Source organism: Apteryx rowi, unplaced genomic scaffold (genome assembly GCF_003343035.1).
Source record: "Apteryx rowi isolate R43461 unplaced genomic scaffold, aptRow1 scaffold_9, whole genome shotgun sequence".
Lineage (NCBI taxonomy): Eukaryota > Metazoa > Chordata > Aves > Apterygiformes > Apterygidae > Apteryx > Apteryx rowi.
In genome coordinates this window covers 1,206,867-1,229,181 of record NW_020451204.1, presented here as the reverse complement: position 1 = coordinate 1,229,181, position 22,315 = coordinate 1,206,867, and the positions used below count along the sequence as shown (strand labels likewise).

The 22,315-nt window shown below is 43.2% G+C and overlaps 1 protein-coding gene across 3 annotated transcripts in view; it reads left to right on the top strand.

Moving 5' to 3' along the window:
- Positions 1-22,315, top strand: part of EXOC4 (exocyst complex component 4) — a 391,280-nt gene that overhangs the window by 270,886 nt on the left and 98,079 nt on the right. For all 3 annotated transcript variants that reach the window (XM_026091145.1, XM_026091148.1, XM_026091146.1), the window contains exon 11: positions 7,425-7,644. In XM_026091145.1, the coding sequence (XP_025946930.1) occupies positions 7,425-7,644 (220 nt within the window). The remainder of the gene's footprint in view (positions 1-7,424; positions 7,645-22,315) is intronic.

The window sequence follows — 22,315 nt, the reverse complement described above, 5'->3', positions numbered from 1 at the left end:
CTCGGAAAGTAGTGTTCTTTGGGCATTAGATGAGCCCTAAACAGGGAATGTTTTTAGCGCAAGCTGCTTGTTGAATTGTAATTCTTTATGTGTGTGTGTTGTCCAGAACAGAATCCAAGTAACTCCAAAGCAATGGCGTATTTATTCTTATATTACACCTGCATGGAAAAGAAAGATTATTTACCTTGATCTCCTGGATGAGCAACTAGAGCACAGAGAGAAAGAGATTCTTTAAAGCACATGATTATTTAACCACTGCTTAAAAAGTAAAATAAAATAAGAGTTCTGAACTCTCTCTCGTATGCCGGTGCCAAAGCTGTCAGCTCTATGGGGCCATACCCAGAAGCCTTTAAACTACCCAAAACAGCTGTCTCACATCAATGAAGGGGGTTTTTTTGGACGAGGGGTTTCTGCTTGTATAGGTAAAGGTCTGAAGTGACTGTTGTTGACAGGATGATCTGACAATTTGCCTAAAACAGCCCTTCAGAGTCCACCATGTATCATGGTGCCCTGAGCATCTGCTCCAGCAAGTGCTACCAGGAAGCTGCGTTAAGCTGAAACCTTGATATTTTGGCAAAAAGTGCCCAAAAGTTGATGTTCTCAGTTAATGCTTGTCATTTTTCTTAGATCTTACCTTCCTGGCTGTTTTCTACAGTATATTTTAAAATAGGAGGAAGTTGATGTTTTTTGCCTGAAGGGAAGCTGGTCAGATTTTAAATACAGCTAGCATAGCTAAATCTCCGTTGAGCATCTCATCGCTGTCTATACTTTTTAAAATACGTAATTTAAATATATATGATTATTATTTTAGCCATGTTTTGGGTCACCTAGAGAAGAGCTTAAACCTTCATTTCTGCTGTTGTCCCCTGCACGCAGCTGCCTTGAGACTGACTTCTTACGGAAGCTGCTCTATTATCGTGTATACAGCCAAGATATTTATCAGCAGCACGCTCCTCCGGGAAATATCAATTCTGGGGTAACTGATAATGTAACCAAAATAACTCCCTGTGGTCAAAGTTTTATGCTAAAATACTGTGCGTTCTGTTACTTTAGTAGCTACCTGATAGACCAGAGATTGTTTGTCACTGAAGACCAGCGTGCTGCAGTGGATGTTTTAATTTAGTTGTGTTTACTGTATGGTATACATGTGTAATAATCAGTACCTTTTGGCACCACGGGAGCATCGGTATATCTCACTTTGGCAGGGAGGAAGAAAGGAGAGGATGGAATAGTCTGTGGAATGGATCAGTAATAGATTTTGTTCCAACTTAGTCCAACTTAGTCCAACCAGATCATTATGGGAACCATAACTGAAATAGCTGCTTAAGAGCAAGCCAGCCATGAGAAAAGCATCCGCAGCATCAGTTTGGTTGGACGTAGCTATTGAAATCACCTCGATGCCTGGCCATGTTGTTACGGCTGCAGTAAACATGGACATCAGAGCTGCGCCTTGCTAGTTATCGAAGAGTTGGGCAGAAGACTGTAGCCTTTGACTGTCCCTTCTACCGACCCTCTCCTGCAACACATTGTGTTTGGGTATGTGGGCTTCCTACACCAAAAGTGGACAACCCGGGGTCTTCTAGGTATCTATCTGAGCTTGAATGTGTCTTCAGACCTTCAAGAACCTAGAACGTTGGGTGTCTTCCCTCTGGTTAGCTGCCTTGAATCTAAGCAGCTAGTTTGCAATTTGCCACTCTGTCCGTAATGGGGATCCAATTCAAAGGATTTCTGATATTTTCTTAGTATTTCCTTACTATGTGTAAGCTCACCAAAATGTTACTTCTGGCAACTTGAAGTTTTAATCACTAAGAGGGGAAAAGAACAGCTTAGGATCATACAAAAATGAAACGAGCTGAAATGTAAATTTAGGCTGAACATCTGCAAAAATCTCTTAATAAGATTTTGGAATATTTTATTTTTTTCCTGCCATTCATTTGTTTGAGGAGGGAATTTCAGATGCTAGTAATATCATCATTAAAAAAAAGGAGCAGTTGATGTTATGCACTTTCAATGACATGTCTTCAGTTTCTTTTAATGATATTTTCTAAGAGATCTTATAACGAGAAGACAAGAAAACCTAGGGAGGTTGAGATTTGTAGGTTTCTAAATCAATCCATGTAGCTTTTTTAGGTTTTATGGTTTTTATTATACACTCTCAGCCTAGGTAAGACAGTCCTCATAGGCAATTAAGTTGTGAGTTAGAATGAATTAAATTTTCTGAAATAGCTTGCCTTTTTTTTTTTTTCTTTTTTAATCCAAATGACTGTCATTTACAAAAAGATACTTCGTTTCACCGAAAGTGCTTTTCTGTCTAAGGGGAATGCTTAATTGTAGCCACAAATCACCTCGAATGCTTTCACAGGAAGATAAAACAAGTTAAAAATTGTGCACCACTTTGAAAATGCAGGTTCTGAATTCAATATAAGATGCAGATTTCTATTTTCTCCCACCTGCTGTCTTCAGGAACTCCATCCTGGTCAGACTTTTCGTAGAAGTGTCCTTAGGAGCAGTGGTATCCTCTAGCCTTTTTAGGCGTTCGGACAATTCCCCTGGCTATCGACAGTGACCGTTATCGAAAGTCTGGTGGCACACCTTGCTTTGCATTTTTATTCAGAGAAAGCATCTCAGCATTTTGCAGGTGGACAGCTATAGTGGTTATGTTAAATAAGTGTAATTGCTAAGCTTTAGGGGAATTTTCTCTCCTGAAAGTGCCATGTGACTCATTCTCACACATTTGGAGAATACACCCCACAGTGTGTTAACCTTTATGGGTTTTTCTTCAGCTTTCATGTGCCGGTGAGAGATGATTTTAAATGAGGTTGTTGATACTATTTCAGAAACCACTAGTAAATTACAACTGAACGGTTCTTTTTCTAGTAGAATAATCGAAGCGAATGGAATGTGAATCAAAACTGTTCCTCCAAGGCCTTCTTTATGGCTGGTTTTTACAGTGAGCTGTATCTTGAATTTCACTCTTTGGAGAGTAAAAAGAAAATAGTAGGGGATAAAATGGTTCAGCGACACAACTTTTCACTATCGTAACTTTTTTTTCTTCGTAATTTGGATTTATGCATGTGCATGTATGTCCAAAAGCCCATTTGAAGAGTCATATGTGCGGCATGTGTGCAGATTTACCTCCCTTGGTGTGCTGCTTTATTAAAATGCTAAAAAGTTGTCAATACTTTTATTTTTACGCATTTTTTATAGGTGGATCATTGACCAAAATGTGATGTCTTATCATGTACGCCTGTTTTGCATACAGACGTAAATGTTGATATCTAGGATAGTCACAGGTCAGATTGCTTTTTTGACATCTTAATAGTTGCATGGATGGCTTATATGAGTAAAATGGGAACATTTTTGGAAAGTACTCTCAGAATTTTTTTAGACAGACTGTTAAACCTTTTTTTCCCCTTAGAAAGACTGGATTATGTCTGAATAGGTTAGTTATTTGAAATTTAAGTAAATAAACATACGTATACATCTCTGAAGAAATGCACTTCTCACGTGCTCATAAGAGGCTTTAGTTTGTAGCAGCAGAAGTTGCCTGATGGACGTGATTCTGCCCACACTTCAGCAGGACTGAGCTAAGGACAAGGATTGTGCAGAGGTCCTGGTTTCTGAGCCAAGGTCTGCCTCACCCTGCAGTCCTTTTTTGGGCTCACATACCTGCCTGGTGGAGGCTGAGGTCTGATTTAAGTGCTAAGAAGAGAGGAGAAGCCTGGGAAGAACAACTGGGATGGGCAGCCAAGGAGAACAGGGTAACTGGTGGCCAAATTCACAGAAACAGAAGTCATATGAGGAAATGAGAGGCAAGAAGGCTGAGGTTTGTGAGTGGTGCAATCGGCTGTGGGACTTCTGGCAGAAGTGTCTCGTTCCATGTCACAGTCGTTCACACAGAGGACAACAGTTTTCTATGGCTACATGTTGCTTTGTTCAGGTGGCAGAGCACTGCCAAGTTCCACGTCTGTACACTACTACGCAGCTGGCACTGGCTGTCTGAGCAGTGACCATCCTGTTCCTAGGAGAACAGAAGGATCTGCTGATGAGAGCAATAGTGCATCACTGTGTGATTTAAGGCTATATCGTAACATCAGGCACACTAGGCCAAATTAAGGTGATGCAAGCGATTTCAATTCTTGCTTTTCCAAACTTGTGTTTGACTTTGCATCTTTAATCCTTATAATAAATGTATACGATTACTGTGTTTTCCATTAGAGTAATCTTTTCCCATGGCATTCTGAATAATCCTGCCAATATAGAATGCGTAGGGTGCACCATTATTGCAAAGTAATGTGCTAGAAGGGTTCTTTTTGGTGAAAATTTGCCTAGCGTCTATATTTCAGGTCTTGCAATATTTGCTCGGGCACCCCAGTGATGTTCAGAGGGGTTGGTGGAATGAAGGCTGGAGCTCCACACTGGCTGCACTATCTCAAGGACCCCACTTGCAGAGCAGATTTATGGACAGCCAGCAGTTAGTTCCTCCACACATGCACAGTGTGCACTTAGGAGTGGTCATTGCTCATAAAGATGTGGTGAGGACCAGTCACCTTCGAGCCACGACAGATCACAGCAAATTGAACCCCAGCCCTCCTCCTTTAGGCTGTCCCCATTGATAATGTAGTTGTACCTTTAGAGTATCAAATTTCTGAACTTGCAGGGCCATTCCCTGTAAGAAGTGTTTTGAGGTCCGTACTAAGTTTTTCTTTTCCTTTCCTCAAACAGGACTTCCATTTCCTTTGGTAGAGATCTTTTGATTAAATGGAGACTTCAGAAATTGACTGTCTTTCGTTACCATTATTTAATCGGGCTATCCTTGAACATTCAAACTTAAGGTCTCTCTCTCATCCATATCCTGTACTCCATGCCTTGCACAGTTTCATTCTTAATAACTTTCTCCTGATATCAAGTTTAAATCTGCTTTCCTAAGCTCTTGACCATTTGTTCTTTATCACAAGCGTTGCTGAGCACTCATAAAATCCCCTCTCCCGGAGTCATTGCTGTCTAACAGCTTTCACATAATCTGTGATTACTTTATGGTTTGTATCAAATAAAATAAGGATACACTCTTGATCCTTACCAGTATTAAATGAGCCTGTTGTCTTGTTTATGCCAAGAAATTAAATCCTATTAGAACATGTCAACCACCATGATTCAGTTCTCTAATGAAGATAAAGCCTGCTGGAGATTAAGGCACAGGTCTTCAGAAGAGATCTGAGATGGTGATTAATGGCAGGTACTGGGAGTCAAAATTTCTTGATTATACCTCTCTCTAACACTGACCTTTTCTATGGCCTTGTGCAAGCAATTTAGTCGCTAGTGTGGCAAACATTTAGAAATACCATCAAGCTATTGCAGGATAAGAAGTTACCCCAGATCGGCAGCTCTGATGCCTTCAGAGATGTCTCACCAGCAGGAAACTCTAGTTTGTTACTCGTCTGTGGCCATTCTTCTAACGCAAGTTTTAGGTCACGTATGTTGGCTTAGCCATTTTTAAGCATGTGCTTAATTTTTAAAAGCATGAGTTGTCCCCTTCACTGACAAAGCCTGTTTCAAATTCAAATCACTCTGCCGCGCTGTTCCCATCTGACAGAGGTATAATGGTGTTTGGCTACGTACTGCAGGTATTGTAAGAGTTAATTCACTTTTTTTTTTTTAAACGTGTTCTGTAGATCAGAAGTGCTGGATAAGTAAACTTACAGAGTACAGAATATTGCAAATTTATTGGGAGACATAAAAAGATGCAGTAAGTCACAGCTGAATGTGGTCCCATCAACCTTGACAGCATTCCCGTAAGGACATCAGCGGTTGTCACTCTGCAGAAGCTGATGACATTAGGTCTATTATTTCAGAGATAAGCTCGGTGGCATTCGTTCTGCTCTCCTCCTGGATGACTCTGCAGTTTCCCTGGTTGATAAAGCCTGTTCACGGTATCAATCTGTGAAAGCCGGGGAGTAAAACTGCCATCTTTTGCCCTTCTCTCCATGCGGCATCTCTCTTTGGAGAGGCAGCTTTCAGACTTTCTGCGAGTGGGTCTCCCCGCAGAAGCGATAACCGCGTCGGCCCCAATGTATCGTTCGAGACTGATGAAGTCAACACCGCAGAGGCTTTAGGGAGCAAATTGTTTAGATTGGAAAGAAATCATGCTACTAGAATTGGCAGGGCTCCTCAGTCAGTCCTCTGAAGGGAAGCTTCCTCTTCTGAAGTGCCGAACGTGGAGGTAGAAAATTATGGGCAATTAAGCAGACCTCGTTGAAGTGTTTGGGAACATGGTTAGTGCTACGGCATCTCTAATAAATGCTAACGGCGCTGAAGCTGTTAGAAATGTCTCAATTGCAAAAAATCTTTCCCAGTGAGAAAGAAGTGGCTTTCAGGGGTGCGGAAGGTTTTGCCATGTATATTGAGAGATCCAGGTTCAAACACTTGCTTCCACTCCTAATCTGCAAAGCAAGGATAAAAACACTCCCAGCCCAGCCAGGTTAAATAAAATATTAAAAATTCTGAGGCACTCACATGCAGTGGTGAAGAAGACAACGTAAACGCCGTACTCATTTTCTCCCTTTTTGGCCAGAATATCTCAGGCCATTATAATTCCTGATACTGAATTCCTAGTTTTTCAAATGTATACAAATTTGAAAGCAAAGCCAACATTGTTGCCTCAGATATAAGTTAAAGAAATAGTGAGGTAGTTTCTAGAAGAAACTCCTGTCTGGTAAGCAGATGGCATTACTAAAATAAAGATATTTTGCAGGAGGAGATGGCAAACATTTTGTGTTAAAATATTCCGAGAATCAGCATCCTGTTCTGCATATGCAGGAATGGGATCATAGTATAAAACAATAAAGCATAATAAAAATATAATATGAGCATACATAATGCAGTATGCTATCAACATAACACGCATGCATCACTTTATTTAGTGACTTCTCCAGACTTCTAGGTACAATATACAGCTATTCATTTTAGAGATGGGGAACCCACCTATGGGAATTGAGTGAGCAACCCCAAAAGGAAGTTTGCCTTTTCAAAATGACTTCCAGCATCCTGCTTTTTTTGTGGGGGTTCTGTTTGAAAGAAGTCAGATCTCTCCAGTGTGTCTCAGATAGGACGTAGTGATATTTGGACAGATAATGCAGGAATCGTGCCCGGACTGTGGATTCTTAGCACCTCCCTGTGTTTGTCTTCTGTAATTGACTGTTCTCTTCCTCCAGCAGTCGAGCCTTTGTCTCACCTGCTGTTGGCATTTTATATTTTTTTAAAGGCCATTTTAAAGGCCTTTTCTGCTCTTCACGCCTCGGGTCATGCAGGGTTGGTCGCTGTTGGGGCTTGGCTTTGACGCGTAGGAACTACAAATGCAACACCAACACGTTTAGAGCAACTGCAGCCTTTAACTACGTAGGATTCTTCCCTTTTCTGTGTTCCAGATTTATCCAAGAGATAGAGCACGCCATGGAGCTTGGCCCAAGCAAACAGTGTCCGCTCCGCGAGTTCCTCACCATGTACATCAAGAACATTTTCCTCAATCAGGTCCTGGCTGAGATCAATAAAGAGATAGAAGGAGTCACAAAGGCATCTGATCCGCTGAAAATACTGGCTAATGCAGATACCATGAAGATCCTAGGTGTGCAGCGGCCTCTTTTGCAGGTAAGAGCTGAGCAAACTGCTGACAATCTTCCCTTGCTGTCTGTCTGTCCACAACTGAGCTGTATATCTGATTGGGACCGCCAAGATTTGTCCCCATAGAGTCTGTAACTATGATTTATTCCGATGTTTGCTTCTAGTACAGTCTTTTCTCTACTGATCTCAGTGTACGCATGTAGAAGTCTCTTATTGGAACAGCTTCCGTTGTTGTAAGCTGTAATGTGGACTAGTGATAATAGGAATAAGCATATTTCTAATCGTAAAATACATGTCTAACAGAACAGTATGGAAGCCTCAAAGAAACTTCTGGTGTCGTATTTGTTGCATGGGACTGAAAGGAATGAACCAACCCGTGCCGTGATATGAGTCAGGGTCTTTTAACCTTTTAAATTATTCCCTCACATCTATAAAATGTTTCACCCTCAGGGGTGTATTCACCCTCAAGGGTGAATAAATATTTGTAATGGAAATAATGTGCATCTCCCAAGATTTATACTTCACTTTCTATTTCTTTATTAGTTTATATCTGTAAAATATATGTATATAATAATAATGGTTATTATTTCAAAGAAGTCACTTGGATTTTTGCATGTATAAATGGTTACTAACGCTGTGCCTGTTCGAGTGCTGTGGGTATGGGATGGTTCTTTGACAGGCAAAGCAAAATTAGATTCCAGGGGAAAATCCTTAGAGCAGGAGACACAGGTTCTTTAGATGGTTTAGAAGATCTCCACAAGTTAAAACGATGTTTTGCAGCAGCGCAGCATCTCTGAACTACCATCTTCACATCAGATATAAAAGTGTAGCTTTAACAGCCTTCTCCCAAACTCTACTGCCAAACTGAGAAGTGGAGGAATACAGTGTATTACAAATAATCACCAGCATGAAACTTGTTTCAGCCTTAATGTTCACTGAGCGTGCCCAACAGAAGATGAGAACAGGGCATTTCCACAAGAACAACTTATTTCTGGGTGTATCATGTCGAGCCCTCTCTAGAGATGAAGGTGTATTTGATGGCATTGATCTTTTTTCCCTTGGAACTGCAAGAGTCTTGTAGAGCAGGTGTAAGATATGATGGCAGAAATGCTGCAGAAGTGGTCATGAAACATCAGCAGAGTATTGAAGGCACCATTAATGAGAGCAGAAGGAGTTTTGTAGATCAAGAACTCCAGTGCATTGGCTGAGCTGGGATGGCAGGAGCACAGCAGAAAGCAGCTGCACTGCTGAAGAATTTACCTAATACACGCTCATTCTGCAGTTATCTCTAGTACTAGTAGTTCCTCGCTATTGCAAGAGCCTAAGTGATAAGAAGCAGGCCAAATTTGCTACAGCCATAGAAGTCCTCCAAGACTTGTCTTTCAGAACAAGGTAGAAAAAATAAATTTTAGGGCAGTTCTGGCTTCCAAAGCAGGAAAAGTAGCTGAAGGTTGAAACTATGAGTTATGACAGAAGGCAAAATTCTACTTATTCATGTTTTGAGGACTCCATTGAAGGTGCTACCCCAAGTTCATTTTGAGACACCTAGAAGAAGAATGGGTATATTCTGTGTTGTATTTTGTATAGTTTGTCTTTCTTCTGTTTGCTCTTGTGAGAATTAAAATGGATGGGGAAGAACCTGAAATCAGTCTGCCCAGACACCTGACCTTGTTGAGAGCTGGAAATACTTTATGGTAACATTAACACAAAAGCTTTGGATCAGGACCATTGAAGCTTTTACCCTTGCAAAATTGGAATCTTAACAAGATAATGTATTTGTGTAGGTGGTTGCTTCATTTGCAGCCATGAAAATTTTTTTATATCAATACATTTTCTTAAAGTTCATTTGGGATTGAAGAGACAGAATGGCTTGGAGTTTTCTTGTCCGGTTCCTGTAATTTCTTTCTCATGATGGATGGAAATCATTCTGAACTGGAATTATTCTTGGTCAAAATGTACATGGTCAGAAGGTCTGCCTGTTCCCGACATTATAGAAGGGTAATTTTGTGAAAGAGAAGAAAAATTGCTGCTTCTTTGAACCAAGTCATCCAAATAGCTCCCTAAAATAATTCTATTGATTTTACATTAAAAAAAAAAAAAAAAAGAGGCTATTTCTGTACTGGCAGTGCTGGAGCCTGAAATCTTCACCCTAGTCATAGCATGGGTGCAGTGAAAATATAGCGTAGTGTGAGTGATTCTTGCACCTCTCTCCCAGTGCCGTGTTACTTCTTGCTGCCTTGTCTCATTCGTGGAGGGGCTCGTGGTTCGGCCGCCCCAGCCCTTTCCATCCTGCAGGTCTTTCTGAGACTTCTGCCAAAGGAGCCGGAGCCGTGGCTCGAACATGGCTCGAGTGTTTATCAGCTCCCCCTGTGCAGGCTGCTAACAGTAGCTTTTTGATAACTATCAGCACATGTTTGAAGTGAATTAGCTTATAGATAAGAGATTTTCTAGCACCCGCTGCCATCATATCCTTACAGATGAATCAGCCACTTCTGTAAAGATTGTGCAAAAAAAAAAGTTGTAGTGGCTCATTGTAAATATTACATTTAACTAGGATGAAGGTCTTATTTTCCATTCTTCTGTCCTTAAATGTAAAATATTGTAAATCCCTTCCCTTTAATGGTGACTGAATAAGCATGCAACTAATTTGTTTCAAAATTATTCCGCGCTAAACTTTATGCTGTAATTGTTTAAATCAATACTAAATTAGTCTACAGGCAGCTTGACAGCTCCTTATAGCCTGTGCTGGTACAGTTGATGTCAAGGTGATAAATCTTTCTGCTCGCCGGTCACCACTACTGTTGGCCTTGAGAGCGCGTTGCCGGTCTCTCTCCAACCCAAAGTGCTTCGTGCTTTGCTCTTTCAAAGAGAGCGCTGCAGCAGCATGGAGCTTTCCTTTAAAGCACTTCTGCAACCATTGGTCGTTATAGCAGAATTGGGTAGACGACGGGCACGATAGCTTTCTGACAAAGCTCCGGTGGCTGCAAATCTCACTAAAAAGTCATTCTCAAGTCTGAAGGTGCAGCTGGCTGCGGGATAATGGCTTGCTCGAGCTAATTACCCTGGTGCCTGCACTGATCACCCCGCGCGCTAAGTCGCTCGCTTGCGACTTTCCAAGGAAACGTTACTGGTGGCCTTGCCATGTTTTCTGCCTGTCAGATTACTGCGTATTTAAAAAAAAGAATGGTCACAGCGAGTGGCGTGTAGATGGCCCGCCAGTTGCGGTGCGTCCATGCTTTGATAGCAAGTGGATTTTATTTTTTATTGGTGCAAACAAATTGGCTGTCTTTTCAGGCTGGCTTCCAGTGGTCAAAATCTATGAAGGTACAGGCATAGCTGATCAATTGAATTTTTCCCATTCAGAGACAAGTGTGACTTTCTGAGGGAGCACCTGTGGCTCCAGTCCCTGTATTTCAGGCATGTTGCAAAGACACGGTGTCTGGAACAATATTAAGTGCTTTGCAGATGTTTTCGTCTCTGTGTGGCCTATTTGTTTCCGTCGTACAAGTGGGAGAGCTGAAATGTCGAGAGGTTAAGACCGACTAACTGAATCAGCGGCGGCGTTTCCGGCTGAACCCGGCAGTCCTGAATCCTAGTTTTCATTTTGAAACGAGAGACAAAATTATCTTTCCCCGGGCGTCTGGATCTCTGTACCCCGTTAACTATTTCTGTAGACCATTCTTGCTCTGGGGGTGATGTTTAGTGCGGTTACTGCCTTTTGCGGAAGCTTTTATGAAGCTCCCGTGTAAGTCATCCGCAGATCTCTAAGTCCTCCACTGAGGCTGATCGTGGAGTTGTAAGTTATATAAAAACAATTGCTAGCTGTAGGCAAACTGTTATGGCAGTGCTTCAATTTATTTTAAAAATCAAGTTTTACATGCACCTTCGGTAAAGCCTAGATAGGAGATGGCTTTAAGTTGCGTAAGGACATAGTGGAACAGTTTGCCTTGCAGGCAGAATTGTTTTCTTCCTCTTCAGAAGTGGAAAAGCAAAGACAGGTTCCACAAACCATCCCACCGATGTGTCTCATGTTTGACCCGAAGGAAACAGTTGCAAGACTGAGAAGCGAGCTCAGTCTCTGTGGCCTGTTAATCTCTGCAGTCACTGGCTATGTCTTTCATATAGGTAGGTGCAATCTTGTGTCGGAGCCGGCCAGAATCCATATAACCCCCGTTTTTTCAGCACTAAATCCAGGATAATATTCCCTGTCCTTTCTTATCCAAAGCTCAGCACCGTGCTAATCTTAGCTGCATGCCTTCTACCTGGAGCATGTTGGAATCTCTCTTCCAGGTAAGCAGTGTCTTTGTGAGTTGGTAAAATCACAGATAATCTACCTAAAGTGTACTCTGTTAGAAATAACCCCACAGGGAAATGTAATTGCCTAACTCCTGATTGAAAGCACTGAGAGTTGGCCTCAAAATATCTTTGATCGGGGTCCTGCCTGCCACCAACAACTTGTTCACCTCACCAAGTATCTGTCATATGAGCATAATTTTTGGCCCATACCAGCCCAGATTAGGTTTGGACTTCTGAACTGGTGGATTACCATTATTTCCAGGTTTTTAATAACCATTTTTTGAATATTTACGTTCCAGTATCATAGAACCGTAATAATGTTGGTTGAAAGGGACCTACAGAGGTTGGTCTCATCTAACTGAACCTCCAACCCAGAACTAAACTATGATTAATGCTAGATCAGGGCATCTGTGGTTTTGTCTAGCTGAACCTTGAAAACTTCCAGACATGGAGGTTCTCCAGAGACTGAAAAGGTTTTTCCTAGGTCTAATCTGAAYCTCCCAAGCCACAGCTTTTGGCCACTGTCCCTCATTATTTCACATTTATGATCTATAGAACAGACCAAGAGTTTTCATTTAAATCATGTATTATTTTTATTTATGGAACCGCATAGTGTACAGCCAGTGCATCTATGTAAAGCACATTAGATGTGAAGCACATATACTAATCAAGTGATCACACCCTTAATAYTCCTACTTAAGGTTAAGTTTGATCTCTGGTTTAATTATTCCAGTGCTCTTAGATATCTCCCTCTTTTGTGCTATTAGGGTCAGTCTAGCCACAATGGTCTTGACAGTACTAGACATGAAAGTGTGCATGGAGGGATTGTATCAATGAGTCTAATAAAAAGATATTATGGAAAAAATGGACCAGTTAATAAAAAAGATATCACCCGATCTTGTCTCTCTTAGCAATTACATTGTCCTTTTTCATCAGTAGATCTTAAATGTTTTCAAGAAGGTCAATATTGTCATCCATATTTATCAAGTGACAAAGTGAAAATGTAATTTAATTGGTAAAACTTGCTATTCAAAGACTGCCTTTCTAACGCGGCTTTCTCTCTAAATCTGTGTCTTTGTAGTGCAGCAACCAACACAGTTTCCAGGGTCCAAGAACGAATGCTTCAAGGTGAATTCATATCATTAGTTTTGCTTGCTAAAGGTTGCACGTACTGGGCTTTTAAAGGTGATGGTTCAGTCTGCAGCAGCTGCCTCTATTTCCAGTCTCAAGCTTTGAGTTTGAGTTAAAACGTTGACCATTGCTCTGAACGTACTTTTTAACCGGCTGCTTCAGGTTGGAAAAACGCAGCTTGCTGAGCTGCTGCTGTCCTGAAAACCCCGCTGGGAATGGGGTCAAACTTTGCATTTTCAGGGAGTGTTGGAGGGTGTGGATCGGCAGCTGTCTGTTTTKATCTTTCTGCAGCAGGAACCCTTGGTGGACAAGCAGGCGAGAAGTAATGGTTTATGACACATCTGCTGACAGGGACTGAACCGCGTTAGCGCTCTGTCAATCTGATCTTCGGAGAGCTGCCTTTWTTGAAACATATTTGACTTTACCAGCTATCAAAGGCATCTTCGGTTTTTGGTCCACGTAGGAAGAGCAGCCAGCAATCAAGGGGGAGACAAATGACCAGGCTGCCACCGTGAAACCGGTGGGATCAGTTTTGTTAGGGAGTAGAACCGGCATTAAGCCTCCGAGGCTACCCTGGGATGAGCGCGAAGAGAGGACTGCTTTGCCTCTCTGAATCTTCTGTCTCTCCTGTTTTTTCCTGGCCATTAGTCTGATAGGTGGGACTCTAACCAAAGTGGAAGGAGAAGCGTTCTCCAATTCTCGCACAGTGGAGATGGCTTGTCAAAAAAGAGAGAAATCCCAAAAGCTGTCGCCGTCTTCTTGGCCTTCAAGGTCAACATCTCACTAGCGGGTCCTGCCTGTGTCACTGCGAGTCCCCRTGCAGCTGCTTGATTAATCCTGGCTCCGTAGGTGCAGCAGCCATTGAGCTGGGAGGATTTTTACTTCATCTCTTTTGCTCCTGAGTTAGTATGTTTTTTCRAGGGCAAGTAGAGGAATTCTGTGCACCATCTGCTTCATTCGTTCCAAATCTTTTCGAATGATTGATTGATTGATTATGTTAAATGGCCAAACAGCCCAGACAGGCCACCTTCACCAGTAATATTGTCCTCATAAATCTTCATTTGGCTGCGTCTGCTGAGCCCGCATGGCTGGTGTCATCAACTGTGGTATCCGTAAGTCCAGAGCAGAAGCYGTTTGCCTTGGCCATGCTCCTGTTTGTTTAAAGATTAAGCAACACACTTCTCAGTTGTAAGCTCAAGTGTGCTGAATCCTTGCCAGGGAAGACCATGTCCCTGGGATGCTGAGGCAGACCTAGGCTGCCTTCCTAAGGGGTCATTTGGGAAATGAAGTGTCAAGAATTAGATATAGTAACCACAAAAGCAACATTTCACCCAGCTTTCCTTCTTTCCTTCCAGCTACCTTTTTCCCCCAGGTATTTCTTCAATTTTAAACTAGTGCTTTGACTTTGCTAGGCTCGTTTCTGTGATGGATGACCGTATCTGCAGTGTCCAGCTCTTGGCATTCACTTGTGAGCAGATAGAAAAGCAAAGTCTGATAAACTGCACTTAAAGGAGCTATGTGTCGTTCTGTAACCAAAAGGCCTCCAGGATTGTCTTTCATAACTCTGTTTGCACTATAAAAGTTTAATTGAGACTCAGCTGTGGTGGGTTTTTTGAATGTCCATGCACCTATTAGCTCACCGTTGTATTTCGCTGTCACAATAACGCAGAATTCTCTTCTCTTCCCCGTGGTTTGCTTCATGAATCCCAAATGCAGTTTGCAGTGCAATCTAGTGCAATGCGCTTTATAGATGACTTCAGGAGAAGAAACTTTCTTCCATTCTTGTTGGGCTCACCAAAAGCCATATTCATTTTTTTTTCCCCCCTGCATTTGAAGGCTGGCCCCATTTCACTTAGAAAGAATAACTCTCATTTCCAGTTTTGGAAATGTTTTCCTAATCAGAAGTGCTGTATGAGAAGAGCCACAGCATTTTAAATAATTGATGGCTACTTTATTGAATTGTCAGCGCTAATTCATCCTCCTTTTGAAGCGCTCGGATGTTCGGAGGAGTAGTCCTTTTACGGCACGCTCGTCTTTTGAAGAAAAGTTCATTTTTATAATTGCTTTTTTTTTTTTCCGCGGCGGAGCGTAATTGTAGCTATGTGGCGAGGGGGCAGGGCTGGCGAACCTTTGAGCTCACGCAGGCTCTAAAATGCCTTTATTACTGCTTTGGTGGCTAATTTCTGTGCTTCCCTCCTTTTGCCGAGGGTTAATTATACCTGCTTTAAAAGCGCGTTTTGAAATGTGACACCTAGCTCTTGGGGAGAACAAAAGGGAGATTAATTTATTATTGAAAGAAAAGGGAAAGAGGCTGGGTTTTGGCCGGGACCGCCCTTCCACCGACAAGCCGCCTTGGCTGGGAGGGTTGCRGAGAGGCGGGCGCGATTCGGGAGGATTGGGCTTGTCACCGGGAGAATTCAAAGCCGAAAACCCCGTGCCCACACGCCATGCTCCGGCTATTCATTTTGCACCCCAGGTTTCCCCCTCCCGCCCTCCGCGGGCGGATAGGAAGGTTCTCGCTAAAATATATAAGCTTTGCTAGCAGTTTAAAGGTTAATAGCACTCTAAATTACACCTGAAAGAATTCAGGGAAGGCAGTGAGTTCAAAGTTGCCCCTCTTAATGCCAATCTGCAAACGGACCCTTTCCATTTTTCCAAAAAAGTCGCTTCTCGCGACTCGCAGGCAATCCTGTGGGAACGCTAATTTTTTGCAAATGATCTGCTTTTGCGCTGTGATTTTTCTGCATACGCCAACGTCACTGTGCYGTAGGGTGAAAGCTCTTCCCTTGCATCAGCCACACGTTGTGTATTATCCCGTGCAGCAGCCCGGATTCTGGCCAGTACGGGCTGATGTGAGACTCACTGGGTCATTTAGGCAATTAGGATGGACTCTTCTAGCTATAACGTTTGGAGACCTTGAGTTTCCGTAACGTAAACTGATACACGGAGTGACAATAGCATAAAATGATGCAACTCTGCGTTAGAGTCCTGCCCCGGGCTCTGTTCTGTTCCTATTAATTAGATCCTGATTACAGCTGCTGAAAAAGCTGCAGACAACAGAGACTTGAAGAGCTTTGGCTTTGTAAAGATCGTATCCGAGATTGCGATCGCCGTTGACCTTGAAGTCAATGGAGTTGCACYGGATTTCTTCCAGTGCGGGTGAGATGCGATCTATCCCATTAACTCTCAATAATGTCTGTAGTCAGTCATTTTAAACATTAAAGGACAGAAAAAGATACGTTCATTGAATCGCATCAGACTCCTGTTTGCATTAATAACATCAGCCGCAATACCCTCTTGAGCCGCGCACAACTGAAAAAAAACAGCCTTGAAATCGAGGCAAATAGTAGGTTCAAGCCTRCGAGGGAGCTGTGCTCCTGGAAGAGACACTTCTGCAAAGGGCACCGAGATTTATCYGCTCCGTTGTTTCCTGCTGCACTTCAGTTAAAGCAATCCCAGGTTCCTCTGTCGGTGCCCTCTCCTCATGCATCCAGCCGTTGTGAGCAGGGATGATGTTTCTGCCCATGGCAGAGGAATCCTGCACGCTCTGGACTGGAAATGTCACTTCTGCGTGCCTTGATTTTTGTTGCGTAGATGAAAATACCTGCTTTCCACTCCATTYTCCCCAAATTGCTGCAATAGTATTTCTTTGGAATGAGGAATGTTGTACACATTTGCCTGTATTTCTTCCAGACTGAAATAACTCTAGATGCCCTACRTTWGCTGGTTTGTGGGTTTKTKGKKTTTTTTWAGTTATGTGTCAAAGTGTCTTGAGGACCATGAAAAACAACTGGTGAAAAGCAAACCTTTTGGCAAAAGTAGGACATAGCTTGCAGGGCCAGAGTATCCAGACTGTCCTGCAACACTGTTTGGAGGTTGCCACAAACTGAAAAATAGTAGTTAATCAGCCTTCTACTACGTTAGAAACTTCAGAATAGTAAAGGTGACCCATTTGCCTAGAGGTATTAGCTGCGAAAATGCACACTRGCTTCAGAGACTGCCATCTCCCCACTCTCTTCTAGTTGCTGGTCAAATCGTTGATCTCAAAATACAACCGTGTGYAATTTGRGTCTTCTTACAGTTACTTGAAGAATTGTCTCCCTTCCTATGTGTATGACCATGTGGATGTGGACTGAATCAGGTTGCCCAGAGAGGTTGTGGAGTCTCCTTCTCTGGAGATATTCAAAACGCGCCTGGATGCAATCCTGTGYAATGTGCTCTAGGTGCCCCTGCTTGAGCAGGGGGGTTGGACTAGATGATCTCCAGAGGTCCCTTCCAACCTCAGTGATTCTGTGATTCTGTGAATTTAGATGGAGCTCTTGCTCTCATCTCGCAGATTCGAACGTCTGTGCTCTTGGCCAGGTGCTAAGTAGAGGCACTTGGGCTCTGCTGTTGGCATTGCTGCTGGTACAGCAGAACGTATCTGCTAACCACCTGGGACTGCTGCCGGGTTCCCCACAGGTAATGTGGGAAAACAGCGTCCTTGTGAAATAGCTGCACTTTGGGGCTTTTAGGGGCATAGATTTGGAAGAAAGGCTTTGAAAAATCTGCTCGCAGATTAGCACAACCTCATTATAGAGACTCTCTCAAAACTAAGTTGCATCCGAAAGTTGCATCTAAGTTGCATCTGTTGCGTTTTTTGCCCGTGCTGCTCTAACCACCCTTAGGAGGCCTTCCAAAGCCACGTTTTGCTTTTTAAAGCCCTTTTTCTCATTCCAGATTAAAGATAGAAGCCAACGTTTACCCGGTTATTTTGTGCATTGCCCCTTGGGTTCCCACTAGGTTAAATTTATGTTTTGACATTCAGACCGGTTCCTTCTAACCCTTGCTTGCTATGTTTGGATTTTGGTTGGATTCGTAGTTCTTCCTAATGAATTTGCGTACGTGGACTCAGAGACGTGCTTGCTGGTGACAGGCTCACTGGTAAAGCTGAAGCGTGGAGTAATCATGACATGCAGGAGTTTGCCTAGGAACAGCCAGAACATCACCCAAATTTCAGCCCTAGTGCTTAATCTGAACTCAAGGAAGAACATCAAAGCAAATAATAGAAATATTTTTTATATGTGTAAGTCTTGCCACTTGRCRGGTCACYACAAGCTTTAGAAAGGCAGGTCAATTTTCTTTCTTTTGTGGAYAGAAAAATTGATAGCGAAAAAGGAGCACGGGAAGGGGYGCTCCTGAAAGCGTTGCCCAAAGGTCATTCAAACAGTGACTAACRGAGCTGGGAGTATGCCTGTGGCTTCCAAATTGTCATTGCCTGTTCAAATCAGTGGACCAYGCTACGTTTAAGGAATGTCCCTGCTCAGACCAGCATCGAATGCTGCCGGGCATGATGAAGCTTTTCCTTCCTTCCTATGAATCATCTGTCAATAACCACCGAAGGGGACAAGGACCGGGGCTTACAGCGATTGCCACCCCACGAAGCAGAAAGAAATGTATTCCAGACTATCCAAAAAAAAACAGAGAGGAAGAGCAAGAAGAGATTGAGATTAAGCAGTTCATGCTATGAAAATAAGGACAYCCTTGACAAATGGACTCGGACAAGCAGGATCCACCCACTGTTGAGTGTAAAGCAACAAATAACTGGGCTCACTAGGTCTTTTTAGGTTCTTAAAAATAAAGCATTTGGCAATGCTTGCATGGTTTGTSAAGCCAACAAAATCGCGTTTAATTGAAATGAATTGCCTGTGTGTATATAGATGCACATTTAAGTTTCTGTATCGCGGCCTCAAACCGGTAATACAGCCTGAGCATCTCATAATTGCGTTCGGCATTGCGCCGCACGGCTGGGCTGAGTAGCTGCCAGAAACGCTGGCTGCCATCAAGGCAGGTTTAAAATGTGGGGGAATAAGTTCCCCTGCTAATTTTTACATTAATAACTGACCAGGACCGTGGCGATGGAGATACAAAGAAGAGYCAGTTGAAGTCTTGAAAGAGAGCAGAAGGATTTTCAAATCAAAAGGTTGATTTGACGGTGAGCACGTGCAAAGGGTTTAACATGGGAGTTAATATGCTCAGGCAGGTATGTTTGGGTGTCTGGAAAGACGTGGGCTTCACAAATACGCTCCATTTTTTGATATAATGGGCATAAGAGCTCTGGAACATTAAACAATCCAGCCTTGAAGAGAGGAAGGCATTTATCAGTACCTTCGTTTTTGTTTTGTTGAATGCTGGTCTCAGCCTGACATGTTTTCATCGGTGTTTTTTAAAAAGGAAAAAGAAAAAAAGGAAAGAAATTGCCCTAATGGATCTGAGAAGCACAAATCCCTTGATAATCGGCAGCTAAGTTAAGTTAATGCGCCAACTCCGTTGTACTTGCATCAGAAGCGAAAAGTTGTGCACGTGGCTCAGACAGTGATGCCGGGTCTGCAGCAGCACAAACCCTCCAAAAAGTGGTTAAATCAAAGTTTGTTTGTTTATTTATTGGAGCAYGAGCTGGAGCTTCACAGGTAGTGTAGCTGTGGAAGGTGGTCCTCTTTATGGTGGTATGACCACTACCAAAACTGCAGACTTTGGGGATCTTCCACTTGGGAATTTTCTCTTTTCTGCAGTCTTAGTAGGGTTATATAAGGCTGTTTCCTGCTTCTTGAGAAGTAACAGGAAACCTCCATTAACTAGTCCTGTGAATCCCCTCATGAGCTGACACAAATATCACCATCTCTGGTATCTTCTTGCCCTAGTTCACTTTGCCTGGTGTGATGTAGCATTTGGTGGAAGCCAGAGGCTGTTAGGTGCAGCAGTGATCCCCGAAAGTCATGGGCAGTTGAAACCCAACTGTGCACCTCAGTGAGGCAGGTTTGGTATTTTGGCAATAATATATTTAACTAGGTTGATAAGCAGATTTTTCAGTTCTGGTTACACACTTCTTTGAACCCTCCTGGTACAAAGAACTTCTCAGAGGAAGAGGGGAAATTTGTGCTGACAGCACCAGGAGGATTTCATCGGAGTAGATGAGAGGGTTTGCGCCCCCTTGAGAACCTCTTCTCCAAATGTTCGGTGGGAGATTTGTTCATGTGGAGATGAGCCCCGTTGGTTTGAGCCCCACTTCTGTGCCATGCACCTTTCCCCCGAACTGTTGGAGCTTCCCCTTCAGTAGGGTTGCATGGGTATCAGCTTGGCTTTTTTATTTTAAAGCACATTTTCTCCCTGTATCATTTGGCACTGATCCATATTTGGGTAATGAGAGAGGTTGTTTCCYTCTGATGAGGAAAATTATTTTAAATGTTTTTCTCCTAATAAGTTAGCAAGTGTTGAAATTGATGTAATGAAATAATGACGGGGGAGCATCTCCCCCTGAGCTTACTGCAGTGGTAAAAAAAAAAAAAACATGCTCTTTGACAGACTTCATTTTTTGCTTCTAATTTTTCTTATTATTCCCTTGCACTTGGTCTTTTCTTAATAATCAAACAGCTCTTGAAGTCTTAAGGTTGCCTCAGGAAAATACTCTGGTCTCGCTCCACTAGCCAGTACCACCGCCAGCAGCCGCAGCCACGAGTACCACTTCTGTCCTAGACCATTTGTATTTGCAGGAGGTGGTACACATCGTCACCTCTTCCTTCCCCTTTTCTGCCCCAAAACCCTCAAACTGGAACCTCAACCCAGTTCTTCCACTTATCCCCCCAGATCCCATGTGAAAATTTGGACCCCAGCCACATCCCTTCATCTGTGTGTTCCCCCTTGCGCTACTCTAGAGCCACTGATGGTCACATCACCAGCCCCAGGCTCCCTACCTCCTCCTACCTTGGCCTTGTTTGCATGCCCTGAGCAGAAAGTGATGTTTCCAGAACTTTTGGGTCTTCCTTTGTGGCATCAAGTAGCATATTTTGGGGAATTCACTGCAGCTCCTGCACTGACCAGGGAGCCACTGCCAGCCGGCTGATCAGTGGCAACTGCCTGAATTAGAGGTGCAGTTCAAACAGGCATCTCCATATGGAAAGTTGGGAGCTGTCATGGGGTTGAAGTGATTCCCATACCACCAGCAGCACGTGACTGTTTGGAAGCCTTTGGTCTGGTTACCATCCCCAAACAGCCTGTTCAGGCTGTCCAGGCTTTCAGCATCTTCTGGTTATTCACAAGGGAGCTGCTGACCCTTCCCAGGTGGCTTTCTGTTCTTGAAGGATCAAGTGTCTTAAAATGCAAGGAGGGGAAGGGAAGTGACCAGTGCATGACTGGTTTTGATTTGTAGCAGTCTGATAATTCAAGGTTATTTATAGATTATTCCTCACTTGCATTTTTTTAGTTGCATCATTTCTTGCAAGCATGGTGGTAGCATGAGGCTTCAAGGAGATTTGAATGAGGACAAGGTGGCCTTGTTGGCCAGTGGAGGATTTTCCATGTATAAGGAATCGTGAAAGTCTTGAAATAATTGTATTGGAGATAGATAAATGACACATTTGAGGTGAGCATTGTTATCAGAGCTGGGAGGCACCGTATGAGCAGGCTTTGTGGTGGGGAGCGGAGTTTACCTGGCTTAGGAAGCTGTTCAGTCCCCGTCCCTACCGTAGATTCACTTTGTGCACTCAACTTTTTCTAGAGGCTACTAAAACTGAGCTCCAGGTCCTCGCTGTGAGATAACCCGTCCTCTTTTTGCCCTGGACTCTGGACAAATGGAAGAAAAGAGCCAGTCAAAAAGTTCACATTAGTAGAGTCAAGGAGCAGGTGTCTGGAGAGGGGCTTGACAGCTTGGTTCATTGTACAAGTTTGGGTGAGAATCAGCTCGTCCAGGGTGTTTTCACATCTGCCTCAAGGTGCCGACTTTGGGTTGCACGTGTTGCTGGGAGAGAAAGGCTCGTTGTATTTAGGTTGATGTATCGGCTGCCCCGTGTGGCTTAACGGAGCGGGTCAGTGTGAAGGAAGATGCCAGTGCAGCRCTGAACGAGGTTGGGGCAGAAGTTTGTGAAACTCTCCGTAACTCTTTGCTTCTGGAGATCCATATCCACAGGCTGAAGGAGAGGAGTAGGTGAAAATACTTTCCAGAGACAGTTATGAATGGAGATGTGCAGTACTTGGGCGCTGACAGCCTTCTGCAGGTTGACTTTCGATGAGAACATCCACTCCAGAAAGTGCCTTTAGCTGTCAAAGGCCTTTTCCCTGCCTCATCTTCYGGCTCATTGTACAAATGTCAGACAACGGTAAGTCTGCAACTGCTTGCTGGGGCCATACCCTGCAATAATTTAATATAAAGGTCATTTACTATGAGCGTTAGGTCATGCCCCAGGATTATTTTTTCAGGTAATTGCATAACAAAACATTTGCATTTGGAAGTGGCTCA